This window comes from Strix uralensis, chromosome 1 (assembly GCF_047716275.1).
Source record: "Strix uralensis isolate ZFMK-TIS-50842 chromosome 1, bStrUra1, whole genome shotgun sequence".
Taxonomy (NCBI): Eukaryota; Metazoa; Chordata; class Aves; order Strigiformes; family Strigidae; genus Strix; species Strix uralensis.
Window position 1 is genome coordinate 71,262,149 of NC_133972.1, and position 23,893 is coordinate 71,286,041.

Sequence of the window (23,893 nt, forward strand, 5' to 3'; positions counted from 1 at the left end):
TGGTATGTCTACATGTTGACAAAGCTACTTCAGGCTGGCAAGGAAGGAAAGAACGACAGGCAAATATTCCCTACAGTTGCTCCGTTCTGTATGCAAACTCCAGAAAACAATGTAAGTCTCCATACTGTGAGGAAGCAGCATAAATTCCTCTCAGCTGCTAGGTTATGTCATCACTAATGAGACTGTTTACTTACCTTCCAATTACTTTTTAAAAAAAGGGTAAGATTTCAGACAGAACATATTTGTGTTACATTACAAGCTTTTCACCCATTTTTTCTGGGGAGAATATTATCCAGAGCTACTCCAAGAGTTTAGTTTCTAATTAAGACTCCCAGATCTGGTGAGGTTACTCTTCCCATTGACTCTCCGAAGGTATTTGTGAAGATAAAGTAAAAAGTGCAGTGAAATGTATGTTGGGAATTAGTGAACAGAATTTACACTTGGCACAGTGTATGCCGTATACTCTAACTGTTTGAGACACAACCTCACATTCCTTAACTTCCCACTTTCTAGAACTTTTATGCCAAGGAAAATCCTTAACAGAGGCTTCCCAGGATACTGTAGCAAAACAACTTTCGAGGGTAATAGCAAGGTCATGTTGTTTTGTGAGGATATTCATTACAGTTTGACTTGATAATAGGTTATTCATTATTTTTTGGCACCATTCTGTGTGGCACTCTGTTCTGAATCTAAACAGTAAAATGTGCTAAGCAACATAAAAGTGGAGAGCAGCGCATTGTTTTTTTCTCTTATGCCCATGTTTAAAATTTACAATGTCCTACCAAATTTGACACTTCACAGCTGAAGTGCTTCATTAAAAGTCTTCATGAAAAACTGTCAAAGGTTTTGAATCCAAAAAAGTCCTAGCTGATTTCTCCTTTTACTGATTTCTGGATAGAAAACTGGCTGTTCCTACTGCATGACCATATAGAATTCAAATTATATGCAAAAATTTAAATCAATATTTTTGATACCAAAGCTGACTCTCAATACATGTTCCTTTTCTTAAGCACAAATATATCCAACACATTTGAAAGGCTCTAGTTAATTTTAATTAGATTGTATTTCTTAGTTACTGATCCCTTATTTCCTATGTACACTTGATAAATATCTGACAGTGTTGCTGAGTTACTGTTCGGTATCAATTTCAGAGGAGAACTGCACTTTGAAGTAATAGTACTAAACAGAAGAATGCTTCAAAAATATATACAATTATATACATACACCTTTCCTCTACAAACAACAAAAGATTTACAACACCTCTTAAACAGATCAAGTTTAACAATCGTATTTATCTGAGGGAAATCAAGCAATTTAGTTCAGTATCAGTTTCATTCTGAATAGTGCAGCTTGAGACTATTAGTTATTTCTTTGAACTGAAAGCCTATAAATGTATTTATAAGATGACAAAATATTTTAAGGATTTATACAAATGTTTTTGCTAACCTCGTACTGTCAACTTGCTATATAACTGTGAGTTCATTTCTTTGTCTCTCTTGTAACGTCGAAATTCATCAACAGCTTCCCGTACCACCGTGACCGTCAAAACAAATCCCTGTTAAAGATATAATTATGCAATTCAGAATTATCGAAGTGCTAGATTAGAAATACAGAAGTAGGAACACTACACAGAGTAAGAATATGTGCTTAGAATATTTACTTTTTTCTCATTTGGGTCTTAGTGGTTTCTTCAGTCTGTTAATATATCATCTTTGTTTAGTCCAAAAAAAGAAAAATTATACTTGTACATTGTAGAAATTAAAATAACTAAATGCCAAAATACATGTAATTTAGATATAATTTGAAATTTTAAAAATTAAAATGCTTTGGATGAGCTACAGACAGCCTTTACAGTTCAATAAGCATATTTCCCCATCTTCCACAAACTTTAAGGCTTTACCAAAAACATTTAAGAAGTCTCCAATTCTAATCTTGAGTTCACTGCCTTTTTCTTAACAGAGAAAAGGTAAACAGATGGCTAGCTTAATTAACTTTGCCATCTTAAATGTAGTTATTTACTAATATGTCACAAATATTGACAAAGAAAAAGGGGTTTGTTCTGAAAAAACTAAGTATCTAAATGCTTTGGCTGCTACATTCACAGGATAGTGACACTGCACTTCTGCTGGAAGCACAGATTGAGCTACATGCAACTAACATGGTCTCTGGCCACAAAAGATAGTAAGCTAAAAAGAACACAAAACAGTTCAGGGACAAGCACATAAGCTTCCTCTCTCCCTTTATAAACCTCCTCAGATACGGTCTTCTGGCTTCTTAAACTCCAGTGCTCAGTCTTTCTCCATCAGTGAAAAGGAAATAAAACTTTCAACAGCAGAGGGATCTTATAAGATGACTAAAAAAATTCAAATATTCAGAAATCCTCCAACAGATAAGATTCTAGATTATCTGTCCAGCTTCAGACACCCACCAATACCTTCCTTGTATAAATAAAAGAAAATGTATACCATTTGACTTCTTTTCTTGCAGAGGTCCAACAGTTTGCCAACCTTTCCCTAACTTCCTAGCAATAAGAAAGGAGTGAAGGCATAGAGTCTTCCCAAAGGAGGATTGACTAAAATGCTCCTTTTCCATACCAAGGGCTGTTTTACAGTTCCAGCCCAAAATTCCAAGGCTTACTCTGTTGCAACCTTCTTGTTGCAACACTTCTTGTTTGTTCAGGTTTACAGTAGCTACAACAATTACATTAGAACTACATAGAACAAAAAGTGTCCTTTTCACTTCTAGGCCACAACTGAATGAGCAGTAGGGTTCTCCCCCCTTTCGGGCAGCAGCATTTTTACAAGCTTTGGCATATAGATATTTTAGCAGCATAAAAAAAGGCACTCCTGAAGCACCTTCAAATATAATTGCCATTTGCACATACCTCATTAACTAGACAGTAAACAAAGCACAGCATGTTTTTTGCAAGAAATTTCCCCTAATAGTCACTGCACCTTGCTGGGCAGCTCAGTACAGCTGACCCTGACTATGAGGAACAATTTAAGAAAGACGTTTCCTTTTTTCCTCATTTGCTCAAAGGAACTCGATATTCTTCCAAAGGGGAACTGAAATTGTGAAGCCATTCTTACAAAAAAACCTGTCATCTTTAACTGTAAGCAGTTACATATCTTTAGCATACTGCTTACAAACTTGTATAGTTTACATCCTTCGTATGTTGGACTCGAAATGAGAAGTCCATTCCCTGCTGTGCGAATGACAACAAACCAGTAAAATACAGTCTTGTTTGAAGAACTCCAGCACTTGATCTAAGTGTATTATGTCTGTCTGTTGTAAAAACTGTTGAAATAACAAAACAAAATACCAAAACCAACACCAAAAAAACCCACCAAAAAACCCTACACACCACCAAAAAACCTTTTAGCACATAGTCAGCTTCTATACAGTTGGGTTTAAGTATCAGACTGAACAATCTTTTTTTCCTTTAAAACATTCAGAGAAAATACAAGCCAAGTCATAGCTGCTACTCTGATTATTACTGAAAATTTATCAGCAGTTACATGTTCTTCAAAGAAGACCAAATTTACCTGTTAAGCAAGAAAGACTGCCCAATGGGTCTGACTTAAATGTTTTATATTTTCATCATACATACTCAGCCTTACTCAACATCCAATTAATCTCTTTTACCTGGAGGTTAATCATTAGTAGAAAAGCTATTCAAGTAGAAATATATGAGTTAGCAAAAAAGGGTACCACTAGCACTAACTGAGATATTGTATTTTCAAGCTGTATGTGAAAACTAGGAAACATAATTTGAAATATCCTTAAATAAGACAAACACATCTATACAGAACAGATTACCAGTGTTCACAAAATACAGTACTTTGTCCCTTCTTTGGGCAGGGACGCTATGTGATTTTCTTTCCTTACTACCCCACTAACACACAGAGTTGTACACAGCACTTCACTGTGAAGAGACCAACTTCCAGACAGGCTGACTTCTGTCTTTTCTTACTGGGCCAGTGACAAAGACCTTTGTAAATATCCATTTCAAATCCCACTGTTGAACAAATTTTCTGCCTTGGAAATGTTTCTTGTTACAGCAGAAGCCAAAAGTTGTCTGGAAATAGAGGTGTGAACCTCCAGGACAGTCGCTCCATTTATCAATACTTAAAAGGACACATGTTGCAACAATTAAAACAATGAAATCAATCCAGAATATTTACTCTATTGACTTGTTAAGAACGACCTTTACTCAAGCAATCAGCATGTCACTGTTCCTCTTGAATACCACTGAGAATAAATGCTACTGAAAAATACCATTTTTTTTAATAAATTTAGAAAATAAAGCATTTGTTCTTCCTGCCTCGCTTTTAAACCTGGGGTGGAAGGGCTGGGAGGAAGATGAAAGAGAAGGTAATGATCTGGTTACAAACAAGAAAAGAATTCCAAATCATGGGAATATAGCTGGCAGACTACCAGAAGGGCCTCCTCTGAAGAGAATACAATTTTCAAACCTTAGGAAACCTGAGTCAGAAGCAACTGGTTTAAACAGTTTCCCAAGAAAATACTGCAGAGGGCTCAATAAGAAAAAGATGTATTGAAAAGAAGTCAGTGCAACTGGCAGGGCAATCAATTAGGAAAAGCATGTTTAATGAATAACTTATTTTCAAGATGCTTTTTCCTCCTGCTTATCCATGGTTTAAAATATTTTATCTCAATTTTTGTCAAAAGAGGACATGATTAAAACCAATACAGAAGGAATGCAAAAAATCCATGCTTTCAATTCTGACCTAGCCTGAAAACAACATAGTGAGCAAATAACAATAAGCTGAAAGAATTTTAACACACAAATTACCTATGTTACCAAATAAAGTTCTTTACTAGCTGGAGATTTATTTTTTTTTTAAACCTCTCAAGCAGTCAGAAAAGAGCACTGCTCACTCAGACTAGCTAGTTAACAAAAACAACCTCCAGCCTGTGTGGTAGGCAGGTGGAAGGGAGGGCTATCAAACAACAGCTTCTGGAGTATCTGCTGTAAAATACTGTCACTTTAAATAAGCATTTTATTTCTATTACATACTTTAATCACTGTAGTATACCAGATGCAAATTTATGAAGTGTATGTATACATGAACTTTTCATCTGAAGTTAAAAAAACCAAAACTTCTAGTTAATAGTATTTTTCTGTTTACCAGAGGAGCCCAGTACGTGTACAGGTAGCCTATTTTCAATGCTGGTACAAACTGTGAGCAGGACACGACGAGAAAATAGAGATTCAAGAAAAACTTGAACTGTTCATATAAAACCTAAAATGAAGAACACAAAATAGATAAATGCCTTAAAATCTGTACCCATAATGTACATAAAATTCGCTTTTTCATGATAGTAGATGTAAAACCATTATATGGCATACTATTACATATGGTACTATTATAGTACTATGTAGCACAATTTGCAATATATCATCACAAACTACTACAAGCACTGTAAGTTACTTCAATATTATACTGCTATTTCTGTTGAGAAAAACCCTTTGATATCAATGCCTCTTCACTCTGAAAAAGCAATTTGCTAAATTTTTGATATTTTGAAAACTGGACAATGTGAAGTCAATCTTTACAAATATTAAAGATATATCAAGATCACTGTGCAAATATTTACTCTGAGATTTTAACAGCAAACAATTCAGATGTTTGTAGAAGCATCTTGCAATAATTTTATATCCACAATAGTTACCTTTGAGTTAATAGTTTCTGTAAATTTTCTTTTTTTTACAGTATCAATAAAAAAAGCAAAATAAGTTCGTATCTGAATTTTCATCGCTTACATTAAGTTTTCATTTTTAACTGCTAAAGCTTTTCTTCCTAAAAATACAGCATTAAAAGTAAACCTTAATTTTTCCTTAAGTATCAATACTTAAACTCTGTTTCATCTGTCTCACAATGTCTTGTCTTAAAAATGTTCATATCCTGGCCTTAAATAATAATAAAACCAAAATAATCATTGGCATCAGAGGAACACAAACAATTTACAAAAATGTTATCCTAGTCTTTGTCATTTGAACTTCTACAGAGTAACAAAACTGAGTAAGCCATACCATGATGCTCTGCATCACTGAGAATACCCTAAAACTTCAGCCCTGTCTGCAGCACATACAGAAAACAGTATACATTAACTCCTCGTTACTTTTGTTCACTGCATTTCCTCAGCACACTCCTCAACACAGCCACTGAAGCTTCTCCTCTTGCAGGGGTGGAAGGTCTACAACTCATCTGCCGCCTTTCTGAAGTCCTTTGGTTCTCAAAGGGACAAAGGCTACTATCAAGTCAGACACACTCCTTCAAGATTACCATTTCTTACTGTTCTTAAAAATAGTAAAACTACTCGATGTTCAAGAATAAAGGTTGTTTAGAAATATAAAATGAACACTGCAGAAAAGATCCAGTGAGTAAGGGTAAGCAATACTGCTCTCTTTCCAAGTGGCTATCGTGTGGAAATCTCAGAATAAGGCATTATTCTTCAGTTTCCATAGCAAGACAAGCTTTTTACAAAAGCAACCACAGTTTAAGTTTTCAGAAAGTTTAAACTACAAAAAATTTGTACCAGAATAACATGGGCTTTTGAAGTAATCAGCATTAAATTTCTCCAAAGATTATTTTGCAATAAATATTGGTACATATGTTTATTAATAAATCAAGGGTTTGGTCTAAACTCTGAGATAATTACCCAAGTTTTAAGTGAAGACACAGTAACCTTATCACAGAATATACTGTCCCATATTCCAAAGCATAACAGATGCAGAGAGTCCCTTGGTAATTAAAAGCACCACTTCAACAAGTGCATGTTCTCAACACTATTTATAATTACAATGCTTAAGAACATCATTCACTTTAGAGAATTTTGAATCTTCAAAGACTTCACATTTTTTTAGGAGGCCAGAATAACATGGTACCTCCAGCAGGATGATCAGAAGTGGCTTCTGAACTTGGAACACTGAAATTTGGGAAAATGGATTATCAATTGTTTCAAAACTAAAAGATTAAAAATAGATCAAAAAGCCATATTTAAAGGACATCTCCATCTTTTAATCTTACAATTCAGTTAATATTACAACTTGTGCATGAAAATCAGAGTTACCAGACAGATATTTATTGCTCTTATCAGTCCAACATTATTACTCAATTATGTAAAAACATACACCCTAGGAAAAATATTCAATGAAGTTCACTTCAAAGTGTCTTTCTGGCAGGCACAACAATGTAGCAGTACCTCAAAATTGCCAGTTTCTTCCAAGAGTGCTACACTTCAACTGAAGGCTACCTAAACAGCCTCAAATAAAAAGATGTTTTCCAAAAGCATGGAATTCTATTCCACTATTTACCAACAAAACTGTCAAGCCAAAAAAGTAAAATTTGAAGTTGCAGGGAAAGTTAGAGCATTCTTCCAAAATGAAACTAATTCAGCTTGAACCTGTACCTTATATTAACACTGACAAAGTTTATATATTCATTTGTAGCAGTATGTTTAACTGTTTACAAAGACTTGATATACCAGGTCAAAGAGAAGTCCACAGAGTACTTTGTGAGGTGCAGAACTGCGAGAGCACCCATCTTGCTGGAGAAGGTGTGAGTTAAAAAGCACCTTCCAACAAATCTTTTGAATCCTGGCAGACCACAGATCATTCAATACACAGCTAAACACTTCCAGCTAGTTAAGCAAATTGAAAAGTCTCTAGTTACATGAATCTGATTTTAAAAAAGAGACTACTGCTTTGAGGTTCAGGAGAGGTATCTCAAAACCTGTCCACCACAGAAGATATTCTTTATAGAAATGTACACAAAATTCCTCAGGAGCTCTACCAAGATGGATATGAAATAGAAAGTGGAAATCTACCCAACTGGTGTAAAGGTAGAAGCAGTAAGTATTTTATATAAATGTTAGGAAATTAGATTATAATTTTGGAAATGTTGCAGCTCTTTTAGCCAATAAGCAAAATTCTCTTAATCTAAAAATTATTTTAAGCTTGTATTTTGATAGGAATTCATTCAATATTTCCCATTGCCAGCTGCAATGCTAAAACAGATACAACTCTAAACAGAAGACAAAATTTGACACAATGAAAATTTCAACAAGGCTAAATCATTGGAGTCAATATTTATGACTTAGTTACATTTATGAGTTCGGAAAAAATACAACTATGTTCCCTACAAATTACTTCTAGTGGAACAGCATAAAACACAGATAGCTACACAGTATTTCTAATCCATGAAAAGCGTTAATTTATGTCTAAAATGGAAACTTAGAAACATTTTATTTTCACCAACTATTGGGCTTCATCTTTAGGATCTCACTTAATTTTGAAGTTACTACTGAGTTTCCAAATACTACCATCAAAATAAAAATCTGATTCTGCCTATACTGTAAAAAACAAGATTTTCAAAAGATAAAAAAAGAACAGACATTCTCTCTCTCAACAGGTAACTAACTGCAAGCTATGGCTTATCCCTACAGGAAACATGAATCTAGTTTAGGATTTGTAATCTACACCACAGATTTCTAGTCACAATAATCAATGGCTTACTATATGCTTAATGAATTTTGTGACCTTCAGGAAAGCATACGTGGCTTAACCAATGTCAGTGTATTTAATAATTTAAACTTCGGAAGAAAACATTTACTTCGTTCAATAGAGATGAGAATATTTTATCCGCCTGTGATAAGTGACATTTTATTTCTTTGACAGGAGATCAGTCTTAATTACAAAGCCATTAATTTTTTTTTGTTTTAATAAAGAGATGTGTTAGAAAGCACCTGCCAGTCATTGGACCAAATAGGCCAGAAGAATAGAATCAATACTCTTATAAACCAGCATGATCACTTAAATAAAAAATTTAAGACAAAGCATGTCTGTATTCAAATGTAAAGACATTCAGTTTTTGCAAGAGGACACGGGACTCTTGGATGGTATTAGGAAAGGTATGAGTAAAAGCATGCTAGTAAAATTTATAATATCACAGCAGCACACATTTTTAGGTTTTAACTACTGAAGCTTCAAAAGTTGTCTTCTCTATTGCTATATTTCATTATAACAGATTTTTTTAATAGACAAAACTGTAATGTCTCTTTTGTCTTCATATACGCTGTGAACATTATAGGCAAAAAACTGAAATTAAGATGCAATATGGCTTCTTATGAAAAAAAAGTGACAAAAACCCCTTCTACTCCACAACAAAAGTATTGTCTGAAGAACTGCATTCAAAACCAAAGACATCACTATTTCTAAAACTGCAATAAGAAATACAACTCTGAAAAGTACTAGTGTATCAAACTAGGCCTCACATGCTGTCATATAAATTGAAGAGGTGGATTGTTTTTGTCCTTTAAGGAGTTGCCCATTTCAGAATACTTCATTTATTATGCTTTCAATGGCAGAGAGTATGAGAAAATTATGGGAATACATTATAATTTTCAACTCTTTATTTCTCAATTCAGGTAAGTGCTTTGTAGTATTTTCACAACTGACTGTGCAGAAGTGTGTCTGTTTTTAAAAGAAGATTAGAAATTTCTAATGGTGAATAGAAAAGTGCAAGGAAACCCATCTCAAATTTCTAAAGCTTCACTGAATTCCAACCACTCAATCATACACACTGCACTACTTCAGTAAATGTCCCTTTGAAAGCAAAGCAATTTAGAAAAAAAGTAGCCTTCCTCAAGTGTCAATTTTAATTGAAGATATCAAGATAAATGTAAAAAGAGAAAGAAGAATCTGGGCAAATAAAATTATCTTTTTGCAGAATTGTGAAAAACCACTACAGAACATATAGTCAGCCCAACACCAAAAAATGGTTCGTAGCCTTACCCCAGGTATAAAGGTAAAGACGTTGTATTTTTGATTTTTTATGGCATTTTTGGGGTATTTTTCTTCACACTTTTCAGGACACCCAAGCCACACTGTGCGAGCCTTCAGCTCTTTCTTTCTTCGGCAAATGTTTATGAGCCAATCAGAACAACTGAAAAGAAAAACAATTGTTTACTTTAAAACTAAAAATTTACTATATGTGATTACTATTTCCAAACCTGGAACCGTCAAGGCAAATACCTAAGAAAAACACACTTTAAAATTTTTGCCACGTCTAAACAAGCAAGCATGATGTTGACTTGTAGTATTTAGGGCAATTATACAGTACTCAACTCATTCAGACATATACCAGAAATCTTAATAAAATAATGACAAGTTTCACTACACCTTGCCCTGACACAGGTTCAAAAAATTCTAGTTAATACAAGTCTGCATTAGCAGTGCCTAAATACCCCCACTATTAAATAATTAACTCATCCATCATACCTTTCATTCCTTTGGCTAAACTTTTTATCTTGTATTACCAATACTCAAATTATGCTAATGACTGAAGAGGAAATAAAGCTTCTGTTAGATAAAGGCAGAAAAATTTCAACAGCTTTGTATACAATTACCACATAATCTGTAAATCTTAGTTTCCTCCATAAGACTGCCTGTAGCAGACATAACAGGGAAGCATACCTAATGCCACTGTCAAATGTTTTCAACCAAAAAAAACCCCAAAAACAACACCCCAATGTAAATGCAGATCGCACAACGATCTGCAATGGTGAACTTCAGTTCACAGGAGAAAGGAAGCGCATGCTTGCCTAACCAGTTTACAAATGAAGAGGGTTAAAACTATGAGCAATGAGATAAGAGAGAAGAGCTCATAGCCACCTTCAAACAACTGCATTTGGACAAGGACACAGGAATGATGGGATGAGATCACAATGGAGGAGGAACATAAGACTGGCTAACAGAATCATGCCGCTGAGGCTCAGCAGACTATTTACTAACAGTAAAACAAGAAACAAACATGGATATGACAACTCACATAATACAATCAATCAGCCTAAAACTTGCTAGGACTATCCACAGGGGCAGATTATTAACACAGATGAATACAGATGGTTTAGAAAGAAAAGCAGCTTTGCCATATACTGTATATACTTGCTTTACAATCTTGCACGTTAAAGGAGGTATTTCTCTGCATTTTTTAATACTGGAGGGAGGTGCCTCAATCATGTTGGGAGTCTGTTTTAGGCAACTGAATCAAGAAGACTGAGCAGACAGGCCTTCCGTGAACACCTGCTGCAGCCGAATCACAGACCTAGCTGGTCACAGTGGATTTCAGCTACATCAGCAGGTGAAGTTGAAGGTGAAGGAAAGTGACACACATTTTTCTCATGAGGTTTTTGAATATACTGACAATATTTTTGATGCAGAAAAAAAGAGTAACCATTAGGAAGTTCTTATAAATTTTATTCAAGCCAACAGAAAGGATTTTGCTAAGAACAGGAAGGGAAAATTATGATCCAGTCACCTGAGCATTATTTCCTGGATGAATTCTGTATGGTCAACCTATTTGTATGCATTTGTACACACCTGAAAGAAACCAGAAAGTCTTAACCAACACTGACAAGTCAAGAGCAATCTCTCAAATGGAACTAAATTTCCCTCTGAGAAGAACCAGATGCACTATACTGCATGAGGGTAACATGTCCTCTCTTGACTCCTGGGGCTTTGAGCACCCTGATCTAGTGAAGGATGTTCCTGCCCATAGCCAGGGAGGTTGGACTAGATGATCTTTAAACGTTCCTTCCAACCCAAATCATTCTATGATTCTATGTCTCTAATAAAACTTAGCTCAAGGTATTTATCACAAGGAAAGTAAAGGAATATATTCTTGGAACTGACACAGTTGGAAAAATCATAATTGCAGAGTAGCTTGTTATAAAACCAAAATAATTTCAATGAAGTTCTGCAAAGCTTTATCTAGAATTTACTGTGTAATTGACTATCAAGTATTTCATTTTTAGACAATAAAAAGCTAAAAGAGACAGGACTACATGCAAATAGATTAGAATTCAAAGCTGTCTTGACAGATTGGAAGAACTACCTGGAAGATATAGAACACAGTTAAACAGGCAAAAGCGCAACACAGTATGTTTACATAGAAATAATCAACTATGCAAACACAGAATTGGAAAAGAGTTAGTAGATGTCAGGTCAGAAGAGGTGACTCAGTTACTGCATGAGAACGATATACATGTGCAAAAAAAAAAAAGCATATATCTGGTCAGCATGGACAGGCATACTGCTAGCAAGTTGCGAATGTATTCATTTTTCTCAGTCCAGCGCTAGCAAGATCTTAGTTGGCTTACAACACCATTTCGAATACCAAATTTCAACAAACAGGCCTATTGAGAAAACAAAGACCATGCAGAAGAGCAACAAAACAATTACAAGTCTAGAAAGCAGGGCAAGCTTGTCTACTAGATGCATCAAAAGAAACGAAGTTGTTCAGAGAAGGCTGAATATGGACTTAATACAGTTTCAAGTATGTAAGAAACAGTTGCAAAGAGGAAAGGGGCAATTATTCTCTAGGTCCACCATAGACATCAACTGTGGCAAATAAGTGGAGCAGGAGGCAGGGGCAGGATTGAGTAAATGCTTCTAACAACTAGGGTGGAAAGAAACACTTAAGGAAGCTGGAATTGCTACCACTGCAGGTCTCTAAGATCTGGTTAGATCAGACGTAAGTGATAGGTGTAATTCATCCTGTGCAGGCAAGAAATCGACTGAATGACCTCTTAAGGTCCTTTCCTATTCTGATTTTCCACAATTACAGAATCACGGTACACACAAATACAGAGGGAAGGAAGGTTGATAATTAGCTTACATTGCCACAGTCCCACTAAAATGTTCATGACTATAGCCTGCATTATTGCAGGCCTATTACAAACTAATTTTGCTGAAGAAAAAATGGAATTGAAAAAGTTGCAGGCTCCTTTTAAAGAAAACTAGAAGTTATGCAATAGTAAAATCATTCAAAGGAACATTCACTTTGTTATGGAAATGCCACTACACCAATACAAGCTGACATTTAAAACACTTCCATTTTAAATGCTGGATTCTGAAGACTTCCTCCCGGAAGCTGTCACTATGGGATGGACATCAATTTGGTTTGATGCTATGTTTATTTTTGTTACAAATATAAGCTAATTCAGCAACTTTTTCCCATCACTTTTAAATAGTGACAAAGAATTATCCTATTGTAAAAACTGTAATAGTGTTAGTTCAACATTCAAAATTCAGCCCTGTTATTTAGTAACATACAAGTCAGAAAAATCAAGTTACTTTGATCTTTACTTAAATTTGTCTTTAAAGCAAAATGAACAGCAGTCTTTCTACGTCATGGTTCCACAGTCAGCTTAGCGGCTGTGAATCTATCCTGCTGCTGACGAAATGGCTAGTACCACCCTCCTCCCATAACAAAGGTGTGGATTCTTGACCCTTCCCTTGTGCTGACACAACTACTCATGCAACTGCATGGGTAAACTGGACCTGCAAACCAATCCAGATGTAACCTAACACAGAATAAAAAGGGGGACTATATTCTATTAGATCCACCACCCCAATCTTTAAAAAAATCTATAGAACTGTAAAAATAGTTGAAACAATGCAAGCTATGTGCTTGCAGGAGAAGGTGGAATGATCCCACTCAGAGCCAGCTTGGATTTACACTTGATAAAACTGCTTATGGAGTTAAAAGCTTTAAATGTATTCATTTCCAGAGCATGGGAGTGGAGAGGACAATACAAATGGAAGAGCCAGCTTAGCTGTATAGTAAGAAGTGTCAAGACAGATCGGTAGCAAAAAAAGTTCTGAGGAAAATAATTTTTTCCAGGGAAAGCAAACAAGCATGACAGCTTCTGTCTACAAGCCCGCAGTCAGAAATTTCCAGACAGCCTTTGAAATCTTGCATTGCTTAAATCAGTTTTTGAATTTAAACTGTAAACAGACTGAACATTTGACTAGGCACAGTCTCTTTTGTAGAGTAATTTCCTCAGACACTGAGGACTTTTCTACTGCTAAAATTAAACATTTAACTAAAGTAACTGAATTATACTGCCTGCCTTGCCATGGAGTTTCCCCTTCTTGAAACTACTTTTTCCATTACAGATCAACAGACAAGCTGAAAGAGATGCCACAATGACCATTAGTTTAGCAAATGCCAAAAAGTACAGATACAAGAATGATGTCTGACTGGGAAACAACTGTGATACCTTTGATAAAAGGAATCTGACTGAGACCTAACAACACTCAAGTTCTCAGACGCAAGAAAATCTCAAATGATGGAAATATTAGAGGTTATGTCCAAATCAGTAATGTAATGGTTCAGATGAGTTTTACTATCTTAAAAATAAAAATCAGTTAGATTCAGCCATTTACAGTCCCAGCAGTAATCACTTATTTCACAGGAAATTGCTAACTTTAAAAATCCTAGTCAATTTACATTATTTCAGATTTTTAAAAACAATGAAGTATACCTGATATTTTTGAAACTCAGATTATCAACACCCAACACATACTTAACCTGTTCTCAAATTAACATTCCCCAGTACAGAAACTATTTTTGCACAAGGGTATGGACACTTTCATGGGCTTTTTGTACCCACTAAATTTGTGTGACACAAAGATCAGGAAATAAAGCATTCTCCAAGCTTCAAATATCCTAAAAAACATAGCGTAAGATGTAGCATGATCAAGACACACTTCAGATTTTCCTGAAATCTTTAATGTAAAACCACACCTCCTGCTATGGATTCAACAATTAAAAAACACATTCTTTGTTACTGATTTAAGCATTTATTTCAAATGCCCTTGCCTAGAAAATTCAACACATGCACAGAAAGCTTTTTCTTAAGGTAGCTATAAACCATGTTGCCTATATCAATATAACAGACTGTGTATGTGACACAAGCAAATTGATAAAAGAACTTTAAAGTATATCTATTAAATGGCTTTTACCAACCTGCTTCCTAAGGTTGTTTTTTGGTTGTTTTTTGTTTTTGTTTTTTTAAGGAGCAAGAACCAGAGTCTTCATATTAGTTACTGATGCCATATTAAAAAAAACACCTTGGAGTAATTGTTAAATAAGAACCCTTAACTTTCTCATAAATAGAGCATATCTCTCCAAGTCAAAAGCTAAAGTAAAAGTCTGAACTGACTCTGCAGCTTTAATAATAAAGGCTTTTTTTATTTTTTCTTTTCATTACTTTTATCCTACAAGCTTAACTGCCAGTATCTTTCACAAAACAGCATTTTCATCAGAATGGAAAGATAATATAAAAGCTCTATATTGTCTGCAAGGGTCAGCTTTTCCTTATTAGGTTTTAAGTAGCAGAAACTAGTTCTGCAAAGAAAACATACTGTAATTATTGTACTCAACAGGTAGCTTCAGTAATCAGGCCAAAAGCAACACAGTGGTCATGTCATTCTTAAAAGATCAGCATTTTCCCATGCTTCTGCATAACAAATGCGTTGCAGATTAATTGAAAGCGTACAGGCCATCTCAGAGCCCAAATTAATCCGAGCATTTGATATCCCCTTCACTTCATATGGAAATGCCATTCAATGGCACCATTTTCATAGGGACAAAGTGTTTTTTGATAACAAGTGGAATGTAAATCTCATGAGAAAGAAATCAATCCAGCCCAAAGAACTCCAGAGTATTGATCTATGTGCATTATAATTTCACAAGCTTGAAGAGAATTTGTAAGTTAAAGGGGAAATGATTACAGCGACAAAACAGCTGCTATATCACAAAGTTTTCTTTTAACTGTGCTATGAAAGCAACAAATAAGCAGGTTTTGAAGTTAAAAGTTATATTGGTTGAATTAAGTTTTCAGCTTGTTCAAAATCAAAAACAACATTTGATTTAATTATGATTTTTTCCTTGCAAATGTAAAAACTGTTTAAAGACCTGCAGATTTGCAAATAAAGTTCATGCCATTCAGTTTTGATCAAGAAGTCAATTGTCTGAACAGTTAAAATCTGAATAAAGGATTTTTACAAATTCAATTCTAATGTACTTTATCAAATCTTCCATATTTGCTCCTGACAAAAGGGTGAAACTTTTTCAACTAAACAGTAACAGTTTGTGATGTGGCAGCAAAAATCTATAGAATGTAAAATTCTAAAGATGCAAAGTAAAAGATGGAAAACTTCCTCTCACAAAAATGAGATTAATCCTAACAATGCAAGACAGACAAAAAAAACCCTAGTGGGTATGGGGGGTTTTGTTTGTTTGCAACAAGTGAAGTGATTTTGAACACAAACACAAGACTTTCACTGAGAACCCACAAGAAATCAGGGGCCCCCTGAGCTTGGGTCCAGACAGATGCCTAGTCTTTTATTGTGTTCATCTTTCTGTCACAGCTTTGAAAATATTACAATTTAGTTTAAAGCACAAAAGGAAATTCTGGATGTGAAATTGAGATTTCAACCTCATCCAATCTCAGGTATGAGATATTAATTTCCATAAAAACAGGGTGAAGTTTTACATTCTGTTCAACTGAACAGGTTTCAGACTGCCATGCTGTATTTAATCTCACACTACATTTAAAAGAATGCAGTTTGCCTTCTGGAAATAAGTTTCAGTTCTTTGTGTAACATGTATAATCCATCATCAACACATATGAAAACTGTTCTCTCACATGTTCCTCTCCATTTCAAGTGTGAAGGCATCAACACCCAATTCTGTCGCGAACTGATACTTTATACCACATAAAAGTGTAACTCATTTTACTACAGGCAGTTTAAGTAATAACTGCCTGTATGACAATACAGTAGCCTCCAGGTTTCTTGTATATTCTTTTGCATGATCCTAGGCAACTTTATGAACTGCAGATAGGCATTTCAAAAACTCTAGCATTCTGTGGGCCCCAGCAAAATTTCATAAAGTTTTATTATAATGAGAAACCATGAAAAAGAATCATTTAACACTGACTGCATGTCCCTGACTTATCAATAACAAAGCCTCAATGGTGCTCTCAGCCCAGCAGAAACCTCCCTATCACCACAGTGGGTATTTACATACGCTCAAAAGTGCTCACCCAAGCTGAGGTTTTCATCCAGCCTGACTGGACGAGCAGATAAGATACCATGGGATTCACCTTCCTTCCAGCTAATTTTCACCATCTCATCTAATTAGCCTGCTAATATTCTACCAAAATTCTAAGCTTCTGCTAGGATATGGTGGTTGTCTTTTTTTTTTTTGGTGGAGATTTTATTTTTTTCCATAAAAAATGAAAATTATCTGCTATGATGTTCTGTTATAGAAAACACTAATGTCATTAAAGTGCCTCTAGGTATAAATACAAGACTGTATGGACTCCAAGACTGAATGGACTCTTTATGGTATCCAAAATCAGGTGAGAAAATCAGCAGAGCAGAAGTCATACTCCTCTAAGGCCTCCTTGTGAGGGCTTTTCTTTTACATGCCTATATTAGCAATAAAATACATATAAGATGTAGCAAAATAATGAATCCATAATGCAATTTCCATGCTCTTTTCATTTTCAAAAATCCATCACAAATATGGCTCAAGTATTTTAATTAATAAATTCTAAGAAGTTTGAAAGTTTCTAGGCTTGAGCTCCACTTAAAGCTGAGATGTACCTATCAATTTTAAAAAGCAATTTTGCGATCTTCACCATTAATGGCACTTGCTTGTGACATTCTCTTACAGTTGTTAATTAGTTCCAACATAACCTCATCTTGCAATTGTCTGTCTCTATCCAAAGACTGTAAATTCTCTGTCAGGGCATCTATAGGTTGCAGTCTTTATTGGTCTAACTCTTTTCATGAAACTTGCATGAATGTAATCACAGTAACTGATACTTACTAATACTTGAAGAGCTGAACTCACCTAAAGTATATTGTTTGAAAGGTACCTCAATTTTAAGATATGTCCAAATGACTAACAGCCTCTTTAAATACTTAAAAATGTTTTTTAAAAACTACAATGGTAGCTCTGCAACAGAAACACTGCTTCCAAAAATCATTTACATATACAAACACTGCTTCTGTAAACTTTACTACCTACTTCCTTCCTGCTACTTTCCAAACACTTATTCCCATAATAAAATTAATAATCCATGAGTTTAAATGATTACAGAAAAAAGAAGTCAACACAGATTATATTTTTCTGCAAATTGTAAAGCTGTACAACAAAATTATTTCAAAACTAGAAGTGCGCTAATACTGTTGTTTTACCTAAGCAAAGCTGTATCAGGCCTCTTGGAATTTATTAAGTGCCATGAAAGCCATCTGTGAAGACTTCTATCTAAATCAATTCTAAAATCATCCGACAAAAAAAGCGTTCATCATTTAAGTTCACTGAAAACGTTCCACTCACTTCACTTGAGTGATTCTCAGATTTTTATCATTCAAGACAAAAAACCCCCATGATTCTTAATCATCCTAATAGCAATTTCTGTATTTAGAAATTTGCTAGCAATTTATTAGAAAGTTACTATTCCAAGACAACTGCATACAGCAGAGTTTAGCACAAAAAGTTTCTAAATAAGAACCAAATCACAAGAACTAATTCCAGCTGTAATTCACTCCAGGGCCAGCAGTTCCATGATTCTTTAACCTTTAAAGTTGGAAGTGTTAACTAATCATTAATGAATTTGTTTTTTTTTCTTTTCAGGAACATCAATAAAATTTATATATTGTCAACTTAACACACCAATGCCCTCGGAAGCAAAATAAAGTTTTAATCCCTCTACCCTGATGTGGTTTTGAGTAGAAGCGAGGACTAGGTTTGTATGGCATATTACAGACTTCGGACTAGAACAAGTTTAGTACATGATCTCTCTTAAAAGCCCCTCTTTCTTGCAAGTCAGCAGACAGGAGAAGTACACAGTAGCAGCTCTTCAGAACTCTTTTTGTCAACAGCTGGTAATGTCCTAGTAGGGAAAATGCAGGCAAAGCAATCAAAAGGTGCATGACAAGCAAATAACTGTGTTTCTGGACTCTGCACATATCACACAATGCACAGTTACTATTTACTTAATTTAATAGTTTAATAAAAAGTACTGGTATGCAACAAACCTAGTGCAAAGGAACTTCCAGCCACCACAGATAAACCATTCTAAACCTCTTCTTCTCTGAGAAATTCTGGCTCTTGGTAGAGTATGGTAATCACTTTCATCATTTTCAAAGCCTTCTTCTGACATCATTAGTGGCATTTCATCCAAATGAGAGGACTCATCTTCCACTTGGTACCTGGCAAGATGAAATAAAAACACTACATAAATAGCCAATAGATCGGTTTTTATTACTGGAAATCTCCTAAAGTAACAAATTAATTTTTACCATACAGAATTTTATAGAGAGATATTTTCATCTAAACATCTCATGTATTTGTGCTAACACATCAGTAAGAAATTCTGATTTGAGTTAAAAATGTGTAATACAGCAAAAAGGCCTTGCAATAAATCATTGTCAATCATAGCTTAAATCATTCTAAGGAAATTCTTGTTTCTTATATAATTTGTACACACAGAACTGCAACTTCATATTTTCAATGGATTCTTTGTAAGATTGTTAAACAGAATTTACTTGGCAAAGTTCATAACAGATGCAAATGACTGAGTTTTCATGGAAGTCCAGACTTCAGATTCCCACTGAGCTTCTTCAACTTGCTTTCCTCATGTCTATTCCTGTGTGCACAAGCCTCTAGTTGAGTCACACTTTCTACACAACTCATCAGTATCTATAATTACCAAAACATTATAGTTACTTATTATAATTCTACACAAAAGCATTCAGTGAATCAAAACAGATTTGTCTGTGGGACCTATGGAAACACCACTAAGCTAACAATGGTCCTTTCCTCTGCAGAAACTATTCTCCACTGCAGTTTTACATTTCTGGAATGCTTTTTATGCCAAAACAAAACACTTGAATAATCGATAAGAAAATTCCCAAGTCCATGTAAATTGAGTAACTTATTCAGTTAATATTTTTGTACCATTTGGAAGATTGAAAAGAACTGTGCTATTACTCAGATTTCCTTTCACAGACTATTAAAAGAACTAGTAAGGATATTAATTAGAAGAAAATTTTTAAAATAATTAAACAGGACAGAACAGGAAGAACAAGGAGATGAGGTCCTTCGCAGACAGGAGCAGCCTCACGTTCAAAGGCCCTGGACTTCGTGGGGGACCTTCCACCACCCTGATACGTGTTGAAAGGACAACACAAAAGGACATAAGCAATCCTGGAGGGTCCTGCAGTGCTTTGACAACAACTTCCTCCTCCTCCAAGTAATTAGAGGAGCCAGTGAGGAGAGATGCTCTGCTGGACCACATACTCACCAAGCATGGAGGGGCTCCCTGGGGATGTGAGGGTCAAACACAGCCTTGGCTGCAGTGACCATGAGGTGGTGGAGTTCAGGATCCTGAGGGATCCTCCTCCAGGGAGGAGGGTAAAAAGCAAGCTCACAGCCCTGAACTTCAGGAGAACAGGTTTGGCCTTTTCAAGAACTGCTTAGAAGAGTCCTATGGAATAAGGCCTTGGAGGGAAGAGGGGCCCAAAAAACCTGGTTAGTATTCAAGGATCAGCTCCTCCAAGCTCAAGAGATTTCCATTCCAGTGAAGAGGAAGCTGGGCAAAAATGCCAGGAGGCCTGTGCAGAGGAACAAGAAGATCCTGTCCAAACTCAGACACAACAAGTGTAGAAGGACAGGTAACCTGGGAAGAATACAAAAACATTGTCCAAGCATCCAGGGACAAAGCCAGGAAAGCTACAGCCCAAATGAAACTGAATCTGGCCAGTGATGTCAAAGACAAGAAGTCTTTAAGTGACAAAAGGAAGACTAGTGAAAATATGGTCTTATTGCTGCATGAAACAGGGCACCTGGTTACACAGGACGTAGAAAAGGTTGAGGTACTGAATGTTGCCTTTGCCCCAATTTTTACTAGCAAGACTGGCTTTCAGGAGCCCCAGGTCTCAGAGAGCAGGGTGAAAGACTGGAGCAAATAAGATGAGGATGAGCTCAGGGAACACTTAGGCAAACTGGGTATATATAAGCCTATGGGCCCTGAGGGGATGCACCCATGAGTGGTGAGGGAGCCACTGCAGGCCACTTTCAATAATCTTTGATCAATCATGACAACTGGGAGAAATGACTGAAGAGTGGAGGAAAGCAAATGTCACTCCTATCTTCAAGAAGGGCAAGAATGAGGACCCAGGGAACTACAACAAGCCTGTCAGTCTCATGATCCCTGGGAAGGTAATGGAGCAGCTCATCCTGGAAACCATTTCTAGGCACATGAAGGACAAGAAAATCATCAGTACTAGTCAGCATGGCTTCACCAAGGGGAAGTCATGCTTTACCAATTTGATAAACTTCTACAATGAAGTAACTGGCTTGGTAGATGAGGGGAGAGCAGTGGATAGTGTCTACTTGGGCTTCAGTAAGGTCTTTGATACCATGTCCAATAAAATCCTCATATACAAGCTGTTGATGCAGGAGTTAGATGAGCAGAAAGTGAGATGGACAGAAAACTGGATGAATGGCCAGGCCCAGAGGGTGGTCATCAGTGGCACAAAGTCCAGTTGAAGGCCAGCAACTAGCAGTGTACCCCAGGGGTCCATACTGGGTCCAGTCCTGTTTAACATACTCATTAGTGATCTGGAGGGTGGGGCAGAGCAAGTTTCCAGATGACACAAAACTGGAGGAGGAACCTTCAGAGGAACAACCCCACACACCAGTATATGCTCAGGGCCACCCAGCTAGAAAGCAGTTTGGCAGAAAAGGACCTGGGGGTCCTGGTGGACATCAGGTTAAACATAAGCCAGGGATGTGTCCTAGCTACAAAGAAAGCTATCCTGGGCTGTGTTAGGCAACATATTGCCAGCAGGTCAAGGGAGGTGCTCCTTCCCCTCTGCTCAGCACTGGTGAGGCCACAGACTAGACTCCTGCGTCCAGTTCTGGGCTCCTCAGTGTAAGAGACATGGACAAACTGGAGAGAGTCCAATGAAGGGCCATGAAGATGATTAAGGGACTGAAGCATCTCTCCCTATGAGGAAAGGCTGAGAAGGGTAGGACTCTTCAGCCTGGAGAAGACAAGGCATGGGCAGGATCTTATTAACATCTATAAATACCTGAAGGGAGGTTGCAAAGAAGACTGTGCCAGGCTCTCTTCAGTGGTGCCCAGTGACAGGACCAGAGGCAACGGGCACAGACTCAAACACAGGAGGTGCCATCTGAACATCAGGAAACACGTTTATAACCACGAGGATGACTGAGCACTGGAAAGGGTTGTCCAGGGAGGTTGTGGCATCTCTATTCATGGAGATGTTTAAAAGCCATCTGGACATAATCCTGGACAGCCAGCTCTAGGTGGCTCTGGCTTGACCAGGGGGGAGTTCTGCTGACACAGAACAGCACCCTGAGCAGTATTCAGTCCAAAATCTCCATAGACAAACTCAGTATTTAAAAAAGAAAGTAACATTACAAATAGGACTAAGTGTGAAAAAGCACCATCACTGGGGATTTGCATTTTCTTCAATTACTGTATATTTAATACAAACATCTGAAACCATTTCCTCTTCTGGATTTTCTGTGTTATGCCCTGTTGTATACAGGAATATATTAAAGCAGTTATTAATCTTTTTGGATGCCAGGAAAGGGAGAGGGGGAGGAAGGGATTGTATTGTAGCATTAGATGAAAAGGTACACCACATACATTACACTAGCTATGTAATAAATTTGTATCAACACAGTTAAGAAAGAAGATCTAATAAGGAAGGAGGAGAAAAAAAAAAAACTCAAACCCACTATTGGTTAACCAGTCATTACCTAGATACTTCTTTTGGTTGGCAGGTAATGCCCTGATTTCTGCACCTCCTTTGAATCACTTGGTATGGGACATCATTAAGGGATGTTAATGTGTTCAGACCAGATTAGAAAATAATGCATAACTAGGAATAATAATAAACACACACATCCCCATCCCCTTGGCTGCAAGTCAACTGAGTATTGAAGCCTTAAGCATGTAGACCTTGTGAAGAAAAATCTTCATCTGTTTCAAATGACAAAAGCACAACCACACTGCAGAACACACAACAGAAGTTTCAAACTGAAAAACTGTGTAAATTTGTTAAAAGTTAGAGTTTCTAGAAAGTTAGTTTTGTGGACACATGACATGGAAAATGCCTTCAAAATTATTACCACCAGTACTCGCTTTTAAAAAAAAAAAAAAAAAAGAAAGTTTAAAACAAACAATGAAAACTTGGTCTTCACAATGTTGCTTGCAAAAATCTGCATCTGATGTTTAGTCTGGCAATCTGGCAATGTTTTTCATTCCTGTTACTGTCAACGGTCATTAAGAAAAAACACTATACAAAAAATACTGTTCACAAAACAGAGCAGTTATTACAGTATAACATGTACACTATACTACATTATATGGATTACTTGGATTACTCTCAGATTAGACTAATTTTAACACTGGACAATAAAACCACTGCTTACAAAAAACTTAAGACATTACTTTACACTAAGACTTCCAGTAAGATAGACCTGTGTTTAAACAGATTCACATTCAATGCTTTTATAATCTCTCCTGGATAAATTTGCAGATTACTTTATCATAGTTTTAATATAGAGCTTTCCATTGCATTGTTTTGCTTTTAGACATCCAAAAAATTAATAGTGTATTTGTAACACCATCCAGTGAAATCATAATCTGCTATCTGTACTGGAGTATACAGCAAGATATTGCAAAGTAACAGATCCCTTTTACTTCTGTACAAAGTTAACAAGTGTCTGATTTAGAAATAATATCCTCTGAGTCATACCCTTTATATACAAAGGTAACACAGCAAATATGGTTAAAGTCTCTCTTGAAGGAACATGCTAATGCAAGAGAATTATGGAAGGGAGACTTGGCTGAGAAACAGACATGCATAGTATTTAAATCTACTCTTGTAAGTGTGGTAATATTTGCAGAGTATATTGATGTTTTAATCATAATTTCTTTTAAGTTTTTTTTGCCATTATATTAT

The 23,893-nt window shown here is 36.1% G+C and overlaps 1 protein-coding gene across 4 annotated transcripts in view; it reads right to left on the bottom strand.

Moving 5' to 3' along the window:
- Positions 1-23,893, bottom strand: part of ATP9B (ATPase phospholipid transporting 9B (putative)) — a 172,258-nt gene that overhangs the window by 137,552 nt on the left and 10,813 nt on the right. For 2 of the 4 annotated variants that reach the window (XM_074870545.1, XM_074870536.1), the window contains exons 2-5: positions 18,929-19,102; positions 9,821-9,971; positions 5,154-5,267; positions 1,447-1,555 (exon numbers count right to left, since the gene is read on the bottom strand). In XM_074870545.1, the coding sequence (XP_074726646.1) occupies positions 1,447-1,555; positions 5,154-5,267; positions 9,821-9,971; positions 18,929-19,102 (548 nt within the window). Of the gene's footprint in view, positions 1-1,446; positions 1,556-5,153; positions 5,268-9,820; positions 9,972-18,928; positions 19,103-23,893 lie in introns of those variants that run through there. The other 2 variants (XM_074870554.1, XM_074870565.1) reach the window with 2 other exon arrangements.